Source organism: Eublepharis macularius, chromosome 4 (assembly GCF_028583425.1).
Source record: "Eublepharis macularius isolate TG4126 chromosome 4, MPM_Emac_v1.0, whole genome shotgun sequence".
Classification (NCBI taxonomy): Eukaryota; Metazoa; Chordata; class Lepidosauria; order Squamata; family Eublepharidae; genus Eublepharis; species Eublepharis macularius.
In genome coordinates this window covers 73,863,918-73,879,571 of record NC_072793.1, presented here as the reverse complement: position 1 = coordinate 73,879,571, position 15,654 = coordinate 73,863,918, and the positions used below count along the sequence as shown (strand labels likewise).

At 45.1% G+C, this 15,654-nt stretch overlaps 1 protein-coding gene across 2 annotated transcripts in view; it reads right to left on the bottom strand.

Annotated features, from left to right (window-relative positions):
- Positions 1–15,654, bottom strand: part of SEC24A (SEC24 homolog A, COPII coat complex component) — a 54,567-nt gene that overhangs the window by 5,091 nt on the left and 33,822 nt on the right. For both annotated transcript variants that reach the window (XM_054975862.1, XM_054975863.1), the window contains exons 12-19: positions 7,910–7,965; positions 5,698–5,904; positions 5,352–5,472; positions 3,970–4,128; positions 2,825–2,998; positions 2,298–2,408; positions 1,573–1,748; positions 889–1,026 (exon numbers count right to left, since the gene is read on the bottom strand). In XM_054975862.1, the coding sequence (XP_054831837.1) occupies positions 889–1,026; positions 1,573–1,748; positions 2,298–2,408; positions 2,825–2,998; positions 3,970–4,128; positions 5,352–5,472; positions 5,698–5,904; positions 7,910–7,965 (1,142 nt within the window). The remainder of the gene's footprint in view (positions 1–888; positions 1,027–1,572; positions 1,749–2,297; positions 2,409–2,824; positions 2,999–3,969; positions 4,129–5,351; positions 5,473–5,697; positions 5,905–7,909; positions 7,966–15,654) is intronic.

The window sequence follows — 15,654 nt, the reverse complement described above, 5'->3', positions numbered from 1 at the left end:
CATTATAAAATACATATGCTTATAAAAAAAGATTGTGCAGCATTTAACAATCACTAAGGGCTTCCCCTTTCAGCTGTATAAATCAATGCAAACCTCTAGTTCTATTGTATACATTCAGAATGCTGTCATAATCCCAAAATCTACTGCAGTTTGTATAGCAATCTAGCACTTATTTACAGGTCTCAATTCAAAAACATTAACACAAGACTGATTCCAGATTACTGCTTGCTTTAGATTCACAATAAAATCTGTCAGCTAAAAACTATGAACTGAATTTGTTTATTAATTGTAAAGATCCATACCACATTGTATGTATGAATCAACATTACAAGACACTACTACACTAAACTGCAGAGAAGTTTCTGAAAAATTCTTTTGTTCAGAAAAGACCATCCCCTGGTCTTATAGGGGGACGTCCATGTGAGCAAACAGATGATAGACGCTGCCACAAAGTATCACCATCTAAATGCAGTTCCCAGGATTTAGCATGTGCATGAAGCCTCCATCCACTATGCCAAAGCAATGGGAGGAAAACATACCAATAAGGAATATAATTGGTAACCTGGCATTGCATACAGTTTACCCCTGTTCTGGAGTCCACAGAACACTAATGCCAGGTTGGGCAGGGGATGAGGTGGATTCCAGGCATTGGTAAAGACGAGGGGGGCACAAAGTAATTAGTCACCCTGTAAGACCTCAAAAAAGTGCAACAGGACTCCATCAAATATCCATGATAAGTATATTTACTTTCAAAACTACATTCAGAGAAGGCTGGATTGTGTCCTTCATTACTTTTTGGGGGTGACCTACTTAAAGCAGCCCAACACAAAACCAAGGGGAGGGGCCTTACACCCAGCATTTAAAGGATAAATTAAAAGCAAACCATACCTCATCTGTGAGATTGTCAATTCTGTACAGAGCAGGATGCATCATAAGCATGAGGTACACTAAAGGTTGGTTTTTCACTTGACACATGGTAAAGATGCGATCATCTAAACGCGTGTTTGTACCAGTCTGGAATGCTTTCTGTGAAAACGAGTGGCAACAATACTAGTATCAAGTGCAAAACATTATGCGATTAGTATCACGTCAAAATTTTGAAGTTAAACAATGGATAGAAAGGAATATATTGAGAGAAGCATTTAAAGAGTTTTGCACAAACCTTCTATGCCTAAAATCTACCATAAAATGAAATAATAAAATGAAAATCAACATCTGTTCAAAATTGTTTCTTGATTTGATACTGTAAAAAATTTACACTGCATTTTATTTGCTGTGTTTGAACACATTGGTCTTCATCAACTGATGAATTTGAAAATGTAGTAACAAATAGTTTTTACAGCATAACTCACAAGAAAAAGCAGCTCACTACACTTTAGAACAATATGTTGGCACAAGTACCATGGCTGTGGGGATGGCTGGCGGTCAGGAGACTAAGGATCAAGCCCAATCTTTCTCAGTCTACCAGACCTCTTTAGCAACCCCACTAGACAAAAAACTGGTAAGTTTAATATGATCATGAATCACTATACCATCTTTTATCCAATAAGATTTGGCTACTTTTGTTCTTACCTGTTTTAACAGAGCCAGTACATATAGCGGGAAGAGACGTAATGAGAAGGGAGCCATGAGACCAGGCTGTTGAATAGTCAAGACAGAGGATCGGTATGCAGAAAGGGAATCTATTACAGCATTCACCAACGCATCTCGAGCATCATTCAGACTAGCAGAAACTGACCGGTCAACAGCTGAAAAGGAATGACGGTGCAGTTACCTTGACTATCAATGCAAGGTGTTACTGATACAAGTCATTTCTACAGTTGCTTAATAAAACAAAACTATACACTGAAAGGAAGAGACTAGCAATCAATAATAAGGAATGCCAGAATGATCTGTTGCTCTAAGCTCTTGAGCCTATGTTACGAGAATGAAGTGTTCTGCATTATATGTCAATCCCACCCAAGTTTTTCACTGCCTTTGGTCTCAAACATAGTTACTTCAACATGCAATCAAAATATTGCTTAAACAATTTAGATATTTTGGCTTGGACCCTAACCCCACTTCCCACTTATGCTATGTACTACTTGTGGAATAAGGGCAGATCAATTTTGCAGCCCTGCGCTTTGGTGTTCCTGAAGGTCCACTGGCACAATTTCTGGGATTACAGAAGAATGCAACTGAGAGGAGAGGAGGGGAAGTTGCCATTTATGCAATGCAGCTTTGCCCCTGCTGCACAGGATTCAAGACTTTATGTATAGGCGTTTCATATTCAAATAAGCAAATGCTTAGGCACTTACCCATATTGGCTAAAAGCCCAATAATAGCTTGCACATCAGCACCCATATAAACATCGCTCAGCTGGTTAACAACCGGTAAGCACAGTGTATGGACACGAATTCTCCTTTCACCTATACAGAGAACAGAATGTGATCTAAACAAACCTGTCCAGACTGTGCTTCAGAAACTATCATAAATATAACAGAAAATGATAATTCTAGCTTTTCTTTGAAATAGTAACTCACTTTATAATGTAAATATAGGTGAATTTTCCAAGCCAAACTCATGAACACACTGCTTTAGACTACTAAGTGCATGCTTTAATTGCCCACATTCTGCTCAACACGATTGTTCTCTAACATATTGAAGAGTGGGCAGCAGCTCGTGGATAAAGATCTAAGCTATTGTGTAACCACACCTTGGGTCTCAGTGAGAAAGGCAGACTATAAATAACAAATAATGATTACTGTGGATTTTCCGGGCTGGAACAAGCATAACCTCTTGAAGCACATGCTGCTAATGGCATTTGATGCTGTGACATCTTTACCTTTACTAGATGTATAAAGGAGGGCAGACTGAAAACAGACCACTTGCATGTCTGTCAAACTCTCTTCCACTGACATTTGTACAGCATATCCTGCATCAGGGTTCACATTAGGTAATGACAGTAAGTCTGTTGACCGTACAAAAAAGTTGCCATGAAAGGTATGAATGGAAAGACCTAGGATGAAGAGAAATATCATTTAGGAAAGCTATTTTAACATACTGAACTAGTGCAATCATGCCACCATCTTCTGAACAGTGTCCACATCATAATGTTAAGGAATACTTTGATACAGGATTTTAAATGTTAGTCACCAAAGAAAGTTACTAAGAAGTTTGAAAATTAACTCGGCCAGATCTTTCAGCATAAGACACTCTTTGTGTGCTGCCATTATATACCTACTTGCTGCATGTAACCCTCTATTCTTATTACATGTGCACATTGAGACTTCTCAGGACCTTTTATAATTATCACAGGCCCCCTGCACAAGAAGAAAACCAGCAATCTCCCTTTGTGCATGCAGAAGCACTTTTTCACACTCCTCCACTAGACCTCAGCTAATATCTTCTGCATACAACATAATTGTGGTGATGGTATGTGAAATACTGTAATGAGTATTTCAGTATTGAAGGGTGGTTTTGGCAGCAATGGAGGAGAACACAGTTTTAACAGTAAAGAACAGAGAAGCAGCTCCATTGTATTAACACACCTCCAATCAAGTCAAAGATTTAATACCCTGGTGAAGTTTTCGCTTTTATGAAAGTGTACCAGCACATATTAAGCCTTCTTTGGGGCAAATGATAGAATCTTTGAAGATTAATATTTATCTAGGTTAAATGGACCATATCAGCTTATTACGGATATGCACACTGCAGAATAGTTATGATCTACAGACACATGCATGTTCACTAACATAAAGTGATTTGCTTTTGTGAAACAGTCATACATTACACTATGTGCAAATGTTTCTTAACACTTGATAAAGCAAGCTCAGACATTCAGCTGTCATCAAGTAGTGAATATATGTGCATTTATCAGTATTTACTACTAATTTTCAAATTTATAACATTCTAGATCTTAAATGTCTACATATGTACATTTGCCAGATTATTCATCTAGACCCTTAGAGGAAATAAATTCTCTCAGACCTTTGGTACATCTTATCCTCATAACAGCCTCAAAGCCAATCTTCCTAGTCAAGTATCGCTTAAGTTCTTTCTGTAATTTCTCCACCAGAGGAGGATTCTGTTGGTGATGGTAAGATTGGTAGTAATAGACACTACCCGCTGAATACCTTGATATACACCCTAGAAAAGAAAAAGTGCAAATAGCTAAATGATGAGCAAAATATCTGAAATGTGCAAACAATTTTATTATACATCAAATGGTTGATGATATCGATGACACCACACCAAGTAGGATAAAACTAAGATTTAACAGACTCAGTCAATCAGGAGTTTGTTGTCACCTTAACATGTTAATATTTTATTCTGGGCAGACTACATTGTCCAAATTAGGGATCCCTGAAAAATCACTATGCTTAATAGTGAAGTCATGCCAATTAAAAAAGCAGGAAAATTAATCACCTACTGATAAAGGAAGGGTTTCTGCAAACTGGTGTGCTGAAAAAATATGCCCTTGTGAATTAACTACAATGAGAGTTCAGTTCCTCAATGCTCTACGTTCAGAATACATCCCCCACCTTAAGGAACACTGAGTATTCAGAGTTTTGCATGTACATTACTGTGTACAGGTTGCATCTGGATTGCAGTTTATGCTTACAAGCCTTCACATATTTTTTCTTTTTTGTGGGGGATATTTTAGGATGAGGCAATCTATACAATCTTAATCACTAGGTTTTTGCCAGTTTATTTGTTACTTGTCAATTAAGTCTGTTTTTAACACTAATGTGTCCTATCAGAGCTGGATTCATATACAAGCTAAATAAGCTATAGTTTAAGGCCTCAAATATCAAGGTGCCTCTAAATACAAAACGATTACTAAAATTATTAAATTACGTTTGGGGGGATTAATGCTGTGGGGCCTCTTAATCTTGACTTACTTTAGTGCCATGGCACTATAATTTGTGCTTGGCCTTTCAGCACAGCTCCATTCTTACAGAGCATACATAGGCTTGCAAGCACCATTGCTTTGGGCATTCTTAGTCCCTTGGCATTCCTATTCCAAACACTGCTTTTGAAATATCCTTCTCAGACTAATTGAGTAGGTTTCTTTCTTTTTCATGTGCTGATCAGGAGATTGGTAACTTCCTTCAAAATACCTGAAATACTCCTGCAACTCTGTTGATTTATGGCATCAAACAGCACATAGTAAGAGATGTATTTTCTGTTCAGAGAGCTTTCTCAGATATTCAAATTTTAGTTCCTCAAACTCACAGTAAATTAATGTTGAGCCATTTAAAGCTTATTACCATAACAGAGAACCACAACTGGTTATAAATGACGTTGCTTATCTTTAACCTAGCTGTTTTTCAATGAAACATCTGAAAATAGATGTCAAAATGCCATACCTAATGAAGCCAAATCAGAGTACTGCCCACTGAGAAGAAACAAGTCAACTGCAACTTGCTGTCCTGAGCAATCCAAGGCCAACTTTTTATAGAAGTCAGTAGATGGCGTAAGATGTATATCCTGTTAAGAAAGCAGAAATAAGATTCCAAACCACATATCCCAAACACCAGCATATAGAGAGACCCAGGGTAGAGTGTCATAACTTTGATTCATGTAACAGTGTTGTTTGTAAAAGGGACTGGGTGTGGCTTTCCCGAAATGAGAAAAATATTACAATCTTCTAAGTGTACTTTAAGGGTTATTTAGAATCAGTACACATTTCATCTAGAGAATGTGCATCTCTACCTTTGCAGATGCTTTTTGGTTAGGCTCTTCACGGGGTTTGAGTGCACCCACTCCAACAGATGGAAGCTGTGTCTGGAAGACAGAAATTCGACCACCAGTAGGGGACATCAATTTAAAGGCAGCCTGCAGTGCTGGTCCCAAAGCACTCTGTGTTTCCAAGGAGTTGGTGAACATCTGAGGCAAGGTTCTTAGTAAATCTTGAATTAGCTGAAGAAAAATGTTTTTTTGAAGAATTAGAAGATTCAAAGGACATTCCTCCCTTGTTGGAGAACACAGAATAATGACTTCCATTACTACTAGTAGGCATATCAAAATATACATAAAATACTGACCCATCTCTACAGGTATTTTTATAGCTTTTTCAAAATATATAGCCACCTTTCCCCTATCACCATCTTTGGGTGAAAACTCTGTGTGTATTTTGTGTCAACATGAATGAGATTCTGGAATACAATCTTGGAAGTGCAGACAGGCTCCTTGTGTATGGCCTCCGGGCAGACAATGTGACTTGAGAGGTTTTTGGGCTGCCTCTGTGAACTCCGCAAGAGTATGTGTTTATTATGGAGCTTGCCACAAACAGGATATATTGCTACCTCTCTGGTAACCAACTCTTGGCTAGACAGGCATGGAGGCTGTCTTGATAAGAGACAGCCACTTTAGAATGTTTAGCATATAACATCCCTTCTTGCCTCCCTCTTGCATCCCCCTCACCCATCCCTCCATCCTACAAACAATGAATAATAAAGACTGCAAATTTGGGAAACCTGATAATTTCTAGGAGAGAATTTATGCAATCAACTCAGTTTAATGGAATATTTTATATTGTAATATGAAAACATTTGCCAATCATTTAAAGCATTCATCATATTGAAATACACAAGTTTCAGACAATAAACTCAGGTTACTAGTTTTACTCTTTCCTTTCTTCCTTCAAAAAAGCAATTTACAGAATGTTATCTTTACACCAAACACATCTACCTAAAACTTGAGCTGAAGGTGAAAAACTCCCTAATTATACTATCCTTGTATCAAGCAAAGTGATAAAGCATGATTTACCCAAATATCATTAAATATAAACAGGCAAAACCAGAAATCTTAACAGCCTCTACTGATTTTGAAAAGCTGTTATTAGATGGGAAATATATATGCTATTTTGATTAGGAGTTACTTCTAATTCTAAAAGGCCTTTGAACAAAAATGGAACAAGGCTCTTGGATATGTGATACCAGAGAAGATTTGGAAGTACACCCTAGCACGTCTCATCTTTTTTAGTATCCCTTCTACTTAAGGAAAATGTAATGAAGATGATTCATCAGGGGCATTTACCGCCAATTAAGATAGCAATAACAACAACATTCGATTTATATACTGCCCTTCAGGACAAAACGCCCACTCAAAGCAGTTTACAAAGTGTGTTGTTATTATCTTTATCTTTCTCCCTCCTAGTCTTCTTATCCTTGTACGGAGACCTTCCCTTCTTTTTGAGTAGCTGATTATCTTCACAACAATCACCCTGTGAGGTGGGTGGGACTGAGAGAGCTCTAAGAGAGCTGTGACTGACCCAAGGTCATCCACCTGGCTTCGAGCAGAGGAGCAGGGAATCAAACCTGGCTTTCCAGATTAGAGTCCTGCCGCCCTTAAACACTACACCAATCTCTCTCCCGCTCCCTCTCTCTCTCTATATATATGTATCAGGCTCTGGTCAGGGATGGTTTTGCAAGAGTTCTAATAGTCATATGTAATGGAAAAGCTCGCAAGCAGCCAAGTATTAGTAACAAACTCTAAAAATAATAAAATTGGGTTTAGGCTTTGTTCTGCCTTTTAAACCAGAAACCTTATTCAATTATCTCCCAGATGTTTCAAAAGGTCTTTGGGTGATTCTTTTAAATTTAATCACTACAGCACATCGTGTCTTCACCAGATTTTGGAGATAGGAAGTATATCTAAATTTATAGCAATTAACTGAGAAATGTAAAGATTTATTTTTATGATAAAATTAACCTCATTACAAAACTATAGAAATGTTAAAGACCTTGAATGAATTTGATCTTCTCTAATTATATGGATAGATACAAATTGTGTTTAAAGTTTAATGTAACTTAAATTGTTCTATTGTTGATACATCGTAAAATTCAAGTTAATAAAAATAATTTTAAGAATTAATAAAAAATACACCTTTGCATATACTTGCACTGCATAATATCAGTCTTACCTCTTTGCTTTCATTTAAGTTTACTAGTAGGTTCTCAGGCATTGGTATAAACACATCTGCAAGAAAGATGACAGCTATGAAACTTAACAGTAGACATGGGCACAAATCAAAATATGAAGCAAATTTCATCAAGAAATGGGCCATTGTGTGTGTCACAAAACAGCATTTTGTGGGGCCACGGTTGACCTTCTTGATCAACATATGGCAAACTGGGAGGGTGGGTAGAGGAGAGCCTGCTGAAAACTCCCTGCAAGTTTGGCATCTCCGGGTATGATGGGGGCCATTGAAATGCCCCAGGTTCTGACAAATCACGAAACTAATGAATCGTTTTGGCAAACGTGTCAATTTCATGAAATTTCATGATTTGTGGATCGTGATGAAACATGAAACTCTCGCTTTGGACTTTTTCCATTTCATGCCCATGTCTACTTAACTGCCTGACTACTTATAAAGACAAAATGCTTTTCAAAACAATTAAAAATATAAATATCTGCACTGAACTTATGCACACTGATAGAATCCATAAAAGATGCAAGGGAGAAGGAAAGAGGGTGTTGCTGACACTTTTCTGGAAGCGATTCTCTCACATTTCAAGGAATATAGTTCTGGAGGGTTTCATGTAGGGGTTTGCGATCCAGCTTTCTGAACTAACTTTTATAGCTAATTTGATGCTGATTAGACTAAATCTGGTTTTGCTGGTTCAGATGAGAGAACCCTAGATCTAATCTGGGAAGCCAGATCACGAGGGCTGGAGTAATCCAGTTAATTCCACAAGCACAGTTTAAGCCTGGCTGGCTGGCTTTCCCGGGTTCTATTCCCCTTCCCACAAGCTTCCAGGGCGTGGGAGGTATAAGGAAGTTCATCTTCGTTCTTCTGTGCCTCCACACATGGTGCAGGCGCAGGCCAGCCGCCGGAGAATTTTCTAGAGCTTCCATGGCTCCGAAGGGGCCGTTTGTCGCGCGCCTCAGCGACCGTTTTCCCGCCCAAACGGTCACGTGATCCTCCAGCGACCAACGGCCCCTTCCCTCAGTTCTCTTCTTGCCGCCGCTTGGAGAGAACGTGAGCTTCGTTGCTCTGTGCTTTTTTGTGCTTCGTGCTTTATTCTGAAGCGCAAGGCCCGACTGAACTCCTCCCTGTGGAAGAAGGTCATGTCCGGAGGCGCTCCGTTGCCCTCCCCCAAGGCCGGCCCTAGCCCCTCTGCCGAACGGCATTCAAGAGCTGGCTCAGTGGCCTCCGCGAGGTCGGGGTCGAAACCGCGTCCCCCGAGTACCTCGGCGTCGAGAGCGGCCTCTCCAGCGCAGGGACCAGTGCGGCCGCCCCGTAGCGCGTCATCTACCAGGTCGGATCCGAGACCTACGTCGGAACCGAGGATCCTGGTACCGAGTCCCCGGTCGGAACCGACGTCCGGATCGGTTCCGATGAAGCCTAAGAGGTCGAAGCCGAGGTCCCCTTCGAAGGCGAGGAGCGTGTCGGTTCCGAGGTCTTCTTCGGAACCGGCGAAGAAGACCAAGGACAAGCTCCTCAAGCGTATCTATGGGGATAATCCGGCATACGTTGGCTTCCCCATGCTCGAGGGTATTGAGGAGATAGTGGAGAAGGTGTGGCAGGTGCCCTGTGATCAACCTCCAACATCCAAGCGCATCGAGCAGCTTTACAAGATCAAGCAGGGCACCTGGCCGGCGTTGGTGAGGCACCCTCCACCTTCCTCCTTGGTCACAGAGGAGTTCAACCCCCGACGATCGGGTCACTCCTCGGTGCCTGCCGATAAAGAGGGCAAGAAGCTTGATGCCATGGGCAGGCGCCAGTACATTGTAGCTTCACTGGGTCTGAGGATTGCCAACTACCAGACCATCATGGCAGGGTACCAACTGTACCTCTGGGAGAAGTTGGCATCCTATACCCGAGACCTCCCTCCTGAGCAGAAGGCTGTGGTGTCCCTGCTGCAAACAGAGGCTGTCCGGCTGTCTAAACAGCAAATGAACGCTGGGAGCCACGCTGCTGACACTGCTGCTAGAGGGATGGCGTCGGCGGTGGTCCTCAGGCGCCACTCTTGGTTGCGGTCGATGGCCCTGTCCCAAGAGGTGCGTTCCAGGGTGGAGAGCATGCCCTTTGAAGGGGACTCGCTGTTCTCCAAGTCCACCGACGAGACCCTGAAGAAGAAAAAGGAGGACAGGCAGACGGCGCGGTCTTTGGGTCTGGCTCCAGCGGACAAGCCCTCCTCCAGGTCACGGTACGCTCCCCGATCTGGCCCTTACCATTACCAGGGCAGATACCAACATCAGCGGCCGGGCTACCAGCAGTATCCTGCCTACCAGCAGCGGCCTTACCCTCCCGCACAACAGCAGAGGAGGCGTCGGCCCTTCAAGCCTCGTCCGGCACAGCAACCGGCCCAGCAGAAAGATCAGCAGGGCGCCGGGAGGCAGTACTGACGGGTCACGCCAGCCGTATCCCCGGACTTTTCGGACAGACTGAGTCCACTCCTCTCTGAGTGGGAGTCAATAACATCTGACTCATGGGTCTTAACTATTGTTGAACTGGGATACGGGCTGGAGTTCGTTGAGCTGCCTAGATGCAGTTCACCCCTGACAGCTGTCAATAACACTATGGCCGAGCTGGATGCGGAGATCGTGTCGCTCTTGGCCAAGGGTGCTGTGGAAGAATTGCCCTATGAGGATTCTGTAAAGGGTTTCTTCTCTAGGTTCTTCCTGGTCCCCAAGAAGGATGGGGGCTTACGTCCCATTTTAGATCTGAGGGGCCTTAATGCCTACCTCAAGGTGACCAAATTCAAAATGGTTACGTTGGCGGCTGTGATCGCCTTGCTGAAACAGGGAGATTGGTTTGCGGTTCTTGACTTAAAGGACGCATACTTTCACGTGGGCATACGGAAGGAGCACAGGAAATACCTGAGCTTTGTTTACCGGCAAAGGGTTTTCCGGTATAAGGTGCTCCCCTTTGGCCTGTCCACTGCCCCACGAGTGTTCACTAAATGTGTGGCCCCTGTGGTTTCCTTCCTACGGGAAGAAGGCTGTACCATCTTTCCGTACCTCGATGACTGGCTCATCGTGGCTGAATCGGAGTCTAGGCTGGTGCAGGACATTGGCTTGGTACTTAGCACTTGCCAACGCCTGGGGCTCCTGGTGAACTTGGAGAAATCCAAACTGGTGCCCAACTGCAAGGTGTCCTACATTGGTGCACTGTTAGACTCTGTGGAGGGTAAGGCCCTGCTCCCCTTGGAGAGGGCTCGGTCCCTAAGGGGTCTAGTGTCCATGTTTAAAAGGAACCGATTCCAGTCTGTGCGCACTATCCAGTGCTTACTAGGGCATATGGCAGCGGCCACCTCTGTGGTGCCTTTCGCTAGGCTGCGTATGCGCCCTCTCCAGAACTGGTTTGTGCGGAGGTACGATGCTCTGCTGCACCCTCCGTCCCTCAAATTCTCTATCCCGAGGGTCATCCTCTCCTCCTTGGACTGGTGGCTGTCTGATGACAACTTGTTTAAAGGGACCCCTTTTGGGTATCAACACCATGACATCACGGTTACCACTGATGCCTCTCTGTTGGGATGGGGGGCTTACTGTGGTGATGTGTCTGTGCAAGATGTCTGGTCTGACAGGGAAAAGACCCTCCATATCAATGTGCTTGAACTAAGGGCCATTCGTTTCGCACTTGTGTCTCTTACAGCACTGCTGAGAAATCGTCAGGTGTTGGTGCAGACGGACAACACGACTGCCATGTACTACGTGAATCAGCAGGGGGGCACAGTGTCCATGGCCCTGTGCCGGGAAGCCACACTCACTTGGCAGTGGGCTATCAAGAACGGCGTGTCGCTCCGTGCTATACACGTGGCTGGGTCAGACAATGCCCGGGCAGATGCCCTCAGCAGGGTCCCTTTACTGGACCACGAGTGGGAACTGAACGTAGAGTGCGTTGGGCCGATCTTCCAGATGTGGGGTCATCCAGTGATAGACGTGTTCGCCACTGCGGCGACCACCAAGGCCCACACGTTCTGTTCCAGGGCAGGGAGCGACCCCCTCTCTATTGGGGATGCCTTCCAGTTTACGTGGACGCAGGGCTTGCACTACATGTTTCCTCCGTTCCCCTTGATTCCCAGGGTCCTGTGCAAGATAGAGGAGGACGGGACGGACTGCATCCTGGTGGCCCCCTTCTGGCCACGGCAGGTTTGGTTCCCGAAGCTCCTGCGGATGTCCCAACGGACATATGTGAGTCTGCCCCCTCGGCAAGACCTTCTCCTAAACGGGAGCCTAGTCCACCACGATCCCAGGAAGCTGCACCTAACGGCTTGGCGGATCGTTCCTCCCCTGTAGGCTTTACTGACGAGGTACAGAGGGTCCTCCTGAATGCCCGTCGGCCATCCACTAGGCGCGCTTATGCGGCCAAGTGGCGCAGGTTTGAGCTCTGGGCACTTGCCAGAGGAGTGGTGCCTGACAGCAGTCCCTTGGGGGTTGTATTCGAGTATTTGTGCCACTTGCGTGGCCTGGGCTTGAAGGTGTCCTCCCTCAAGGTACACTTGGCAGCGATATCAGCTGCTCACGCCCGAGTTGAGGGTGCTACGGTGTTTTCTCACCCACATTCCCGCCAGTTCCTTAAGGGCATGTACAATCTTTACCCACCTGTGTCGGCGCCAGTGCCTCAGTGGTCGCTGTCCTTGGTGCTCTCACGTCTCATGTTGCCTCCATTTGAACCTATGGCTACATGCCCCTTGGATATGCTATCCTACAAGGTAGCATTCTTGGTGGCCGTCACATCGGCAAGGAGGGTCAGTGAGCTGTCTGCACTGCGGTCTGACCCTCCCTTTCTTGTGTTTCATCCCAACAAGGTGGTCCTGCGTCCCTGCCTCGGGTTCCTGCCCAAGGTGGTGTCCGCCTTCCACCTCTCGCAGGATATCTCACTGCCTGCATTCTTTCCTCAACCCTCCTCTAAGGGGGAAAAGGCCCTTCATTCCCTAGACTTGAAGAGGGCCCTAGCCTATTACCTGGATAGGACGAAGGGATTCCGTTCCAGTCCTCACCTGTTTGTATGTTTTGGGGCCAAGGACAAGGGTAGCAGGGCTTCCTCACAGACCCTGTCTAGGTGGATTGTGACGGCCATTAGCAAGGCCTATTCCCTGGCAGGGGTGGCTTGCCCGCTTCATGTCAGAGCCCACTCCACGCGGTCCCAAGCATCCTCTTCGGCACTCCTCAGGGGGGTGCCCCTGGTTAACATTTGTAAAGCAGCCACATGGTCCTCTGCAGACACCTTTGTCAGGCATTACGCCGTTGATGTCAATGCGGAGCAGGATGTATCTGTGGCCAAGGCTATCTTACACTCCCTTTTTTCCTGAGGGAGTTTTGGAATGACTTTCTTGGCGTACCTGTTGGGTACCCTTGAGTGAAAGTGTATATATGTACCTGGGGGTGTGTATATATGTAAATATTGAGTATTTATGTGTCCTTACACAGTATTTTTACATAGACGTATATATGCATGTCTATTTATTGTTGTTCTTGTTTGCTTAATAAAATTGTGTTGGACTTCACCCCCGCCTTCCTTATTGTGTGAAGCTTGGTACACTCCCATGTGTGGAGGCACAGAAGAACGAAGATGAAAACAGGGTTAACATACCTGTAACTTATGTTCATCGAGTTCTTCTGTGCTGACACACAACCCTCCCTCCTACCCCGCTGTGAACTCCAATGCACGATATTGTGATGGCTGTAACGGAAATTGGTGTTTTTAAGGTGTTATGGCTGAAGTGTGTTGGTCAAGCGGCGGCAAGGGAGAACTGAGGGAAGGGGCCATTGGTCGCTGGAGGATCACGTGACCGTTTGGGCGGGAAAACGGTCGCTGAGGCGCGCGACAAACGGCCCCTTCGGAGCCATGGAAGCTCTAGAAAATTCTCCGGCGGCTGGCCTGCGCCTGCACCATGTGTGTCAGCACAGAAGAACTCGATGAACATAAGTTACAGGTATGTTAACCCTGTTTTATCAGCCCAAACCCAGGTTTTGATAAAAATGGCTAAACTCAGGTTCAGAATTATAAGTGCTGTGAGGATTCGGTCTACCTCAGATATGTGCTGCTGACTGGATTGACTAGTAACAGCAGTCTCTAAGTTGCCCAGTGAGTTGACCTTAGGATGCTGTTCTCAGAAAGGCTCTATTACACAGCTGAGACATTAATTAACAGCTTGTCCCTGATTGGCTCTTGAGTTGCCAGGTGAGGCACTGACTCCTAGAAAAGATGGCTTCTCAGCTCACCCAGTTCCCCTTCTTTTTCTCCTCGGCATGTCCCTATGCCAGACGAACCAGGCACACATGAGGGCACACGTTCTAACGGATGGGTAAGATAAGCAACATATGGATGTCAAGCAGAGATGGCTAAGTAGCAAGCTCTTAAGTTTCAGATAGGCAACTCTTATGTAGCAACAGTAATGTTTCTTTGTTTTATGCTTGTTTCCTGTATGAGCGTGCTTTATGCTTCTTCAAACACTCCTTAAGCGAATAACTATAATTTTAATTAAGCTCAGTCTGGAATTCATGACTTGGGCGAGGATACTCCCCAGAACGAACCCAGAGATTAAAAAGCCAAGGCCTTTGAAAAAGGTAGAGCTTTCAGTATCACAAACAAAAAGGAAGGTGTCCCACCTGCCTGATTGCTGAAGTGCCTGTGATCAGCATTCAGAATTAGGAGGACTGGGGCAGCCATCCCATCAAGAGGGGGAGTGAGGCAGGAGGGGGGAGGAAGTAGGGTTTCCAAGTCGCTCTCACCTCCTGCCAGGAGGGTGGGGACAGCTGGCACTTACCTCGTGCTGTCCATGAGGATCCTTTGCACGTATGTGCACGCAAAGCATGTGCACACCCCAGGGCTGATGCGATGATGCCACTTCCAGAAGTGATGTCACTGTGCCGGCCGCACAAGCGTTCCTGCACTCTGAATGGGGCCGATTCGGTCTGTTTAGGGTCCAAATCGTCCCCCCCCAATGAAGCACGGGAACACCCCGGGGCTGACGCAATGATGCCACTTCCAGAAGTTACGCCATCATGCCTGTTGGAAGCATGTTCACAGTGCGTATTCCTGAGCTTGCCACCTCCCACAGATCACTGGGTGATCAGTGGATGAGGGGGCAAATCCCGGGGAGTTTGCCTGCCACCGGTGGACACCTGGGAACCCTAGGAGAAAGGCAGGTAGGAGAAGTGAGTGGCCAATCTGTGCAGGAGCTCATCTTGTCTGGCCAATGGAATTAATGGATAAGGAAAGACCCTTTTTCAAACTGCCTGCAAGGAGATTAAAAAGGAGGCTTGACGCCGAGAAACCTCCATTTTGTGTGGTCTGGTCTTCTAGAGACTGTGTTGCTGAGTGCTGCTGAGGCTCGCTCTCTGGCCTGCTCTCCTCTCTTTGTCTTTGGGATTACCTATGCTAACAGTGGATTTGCTGCCTCCCATTACAGCTACTGCGTCTGCCACGGGGAAGACCCATGCTGCCTCCTGGAGGACTTCTATCTCGTTTGAGAGTTGCAGACTCACTTTTTCTTGCTGTCTTTGAGGGAGGGGGTTGGCTTGGTGATTGGGAAGGATGTGGGGGAAGCAAATTTTGTCTTATAGTTAACCTTTTAAAAACTGTTTTTGCTGTTTGGGTGTGTGTGTGTGTGCGCGCGCGCTTTGGCTTTTGCCAACTTGCTTGCTTGTAGTTAGTTGTTCTTTTTTTTCTTTTGCTGACTGTTCAGGGGGGGGCTCGTATTTTCTTCGTGGCTT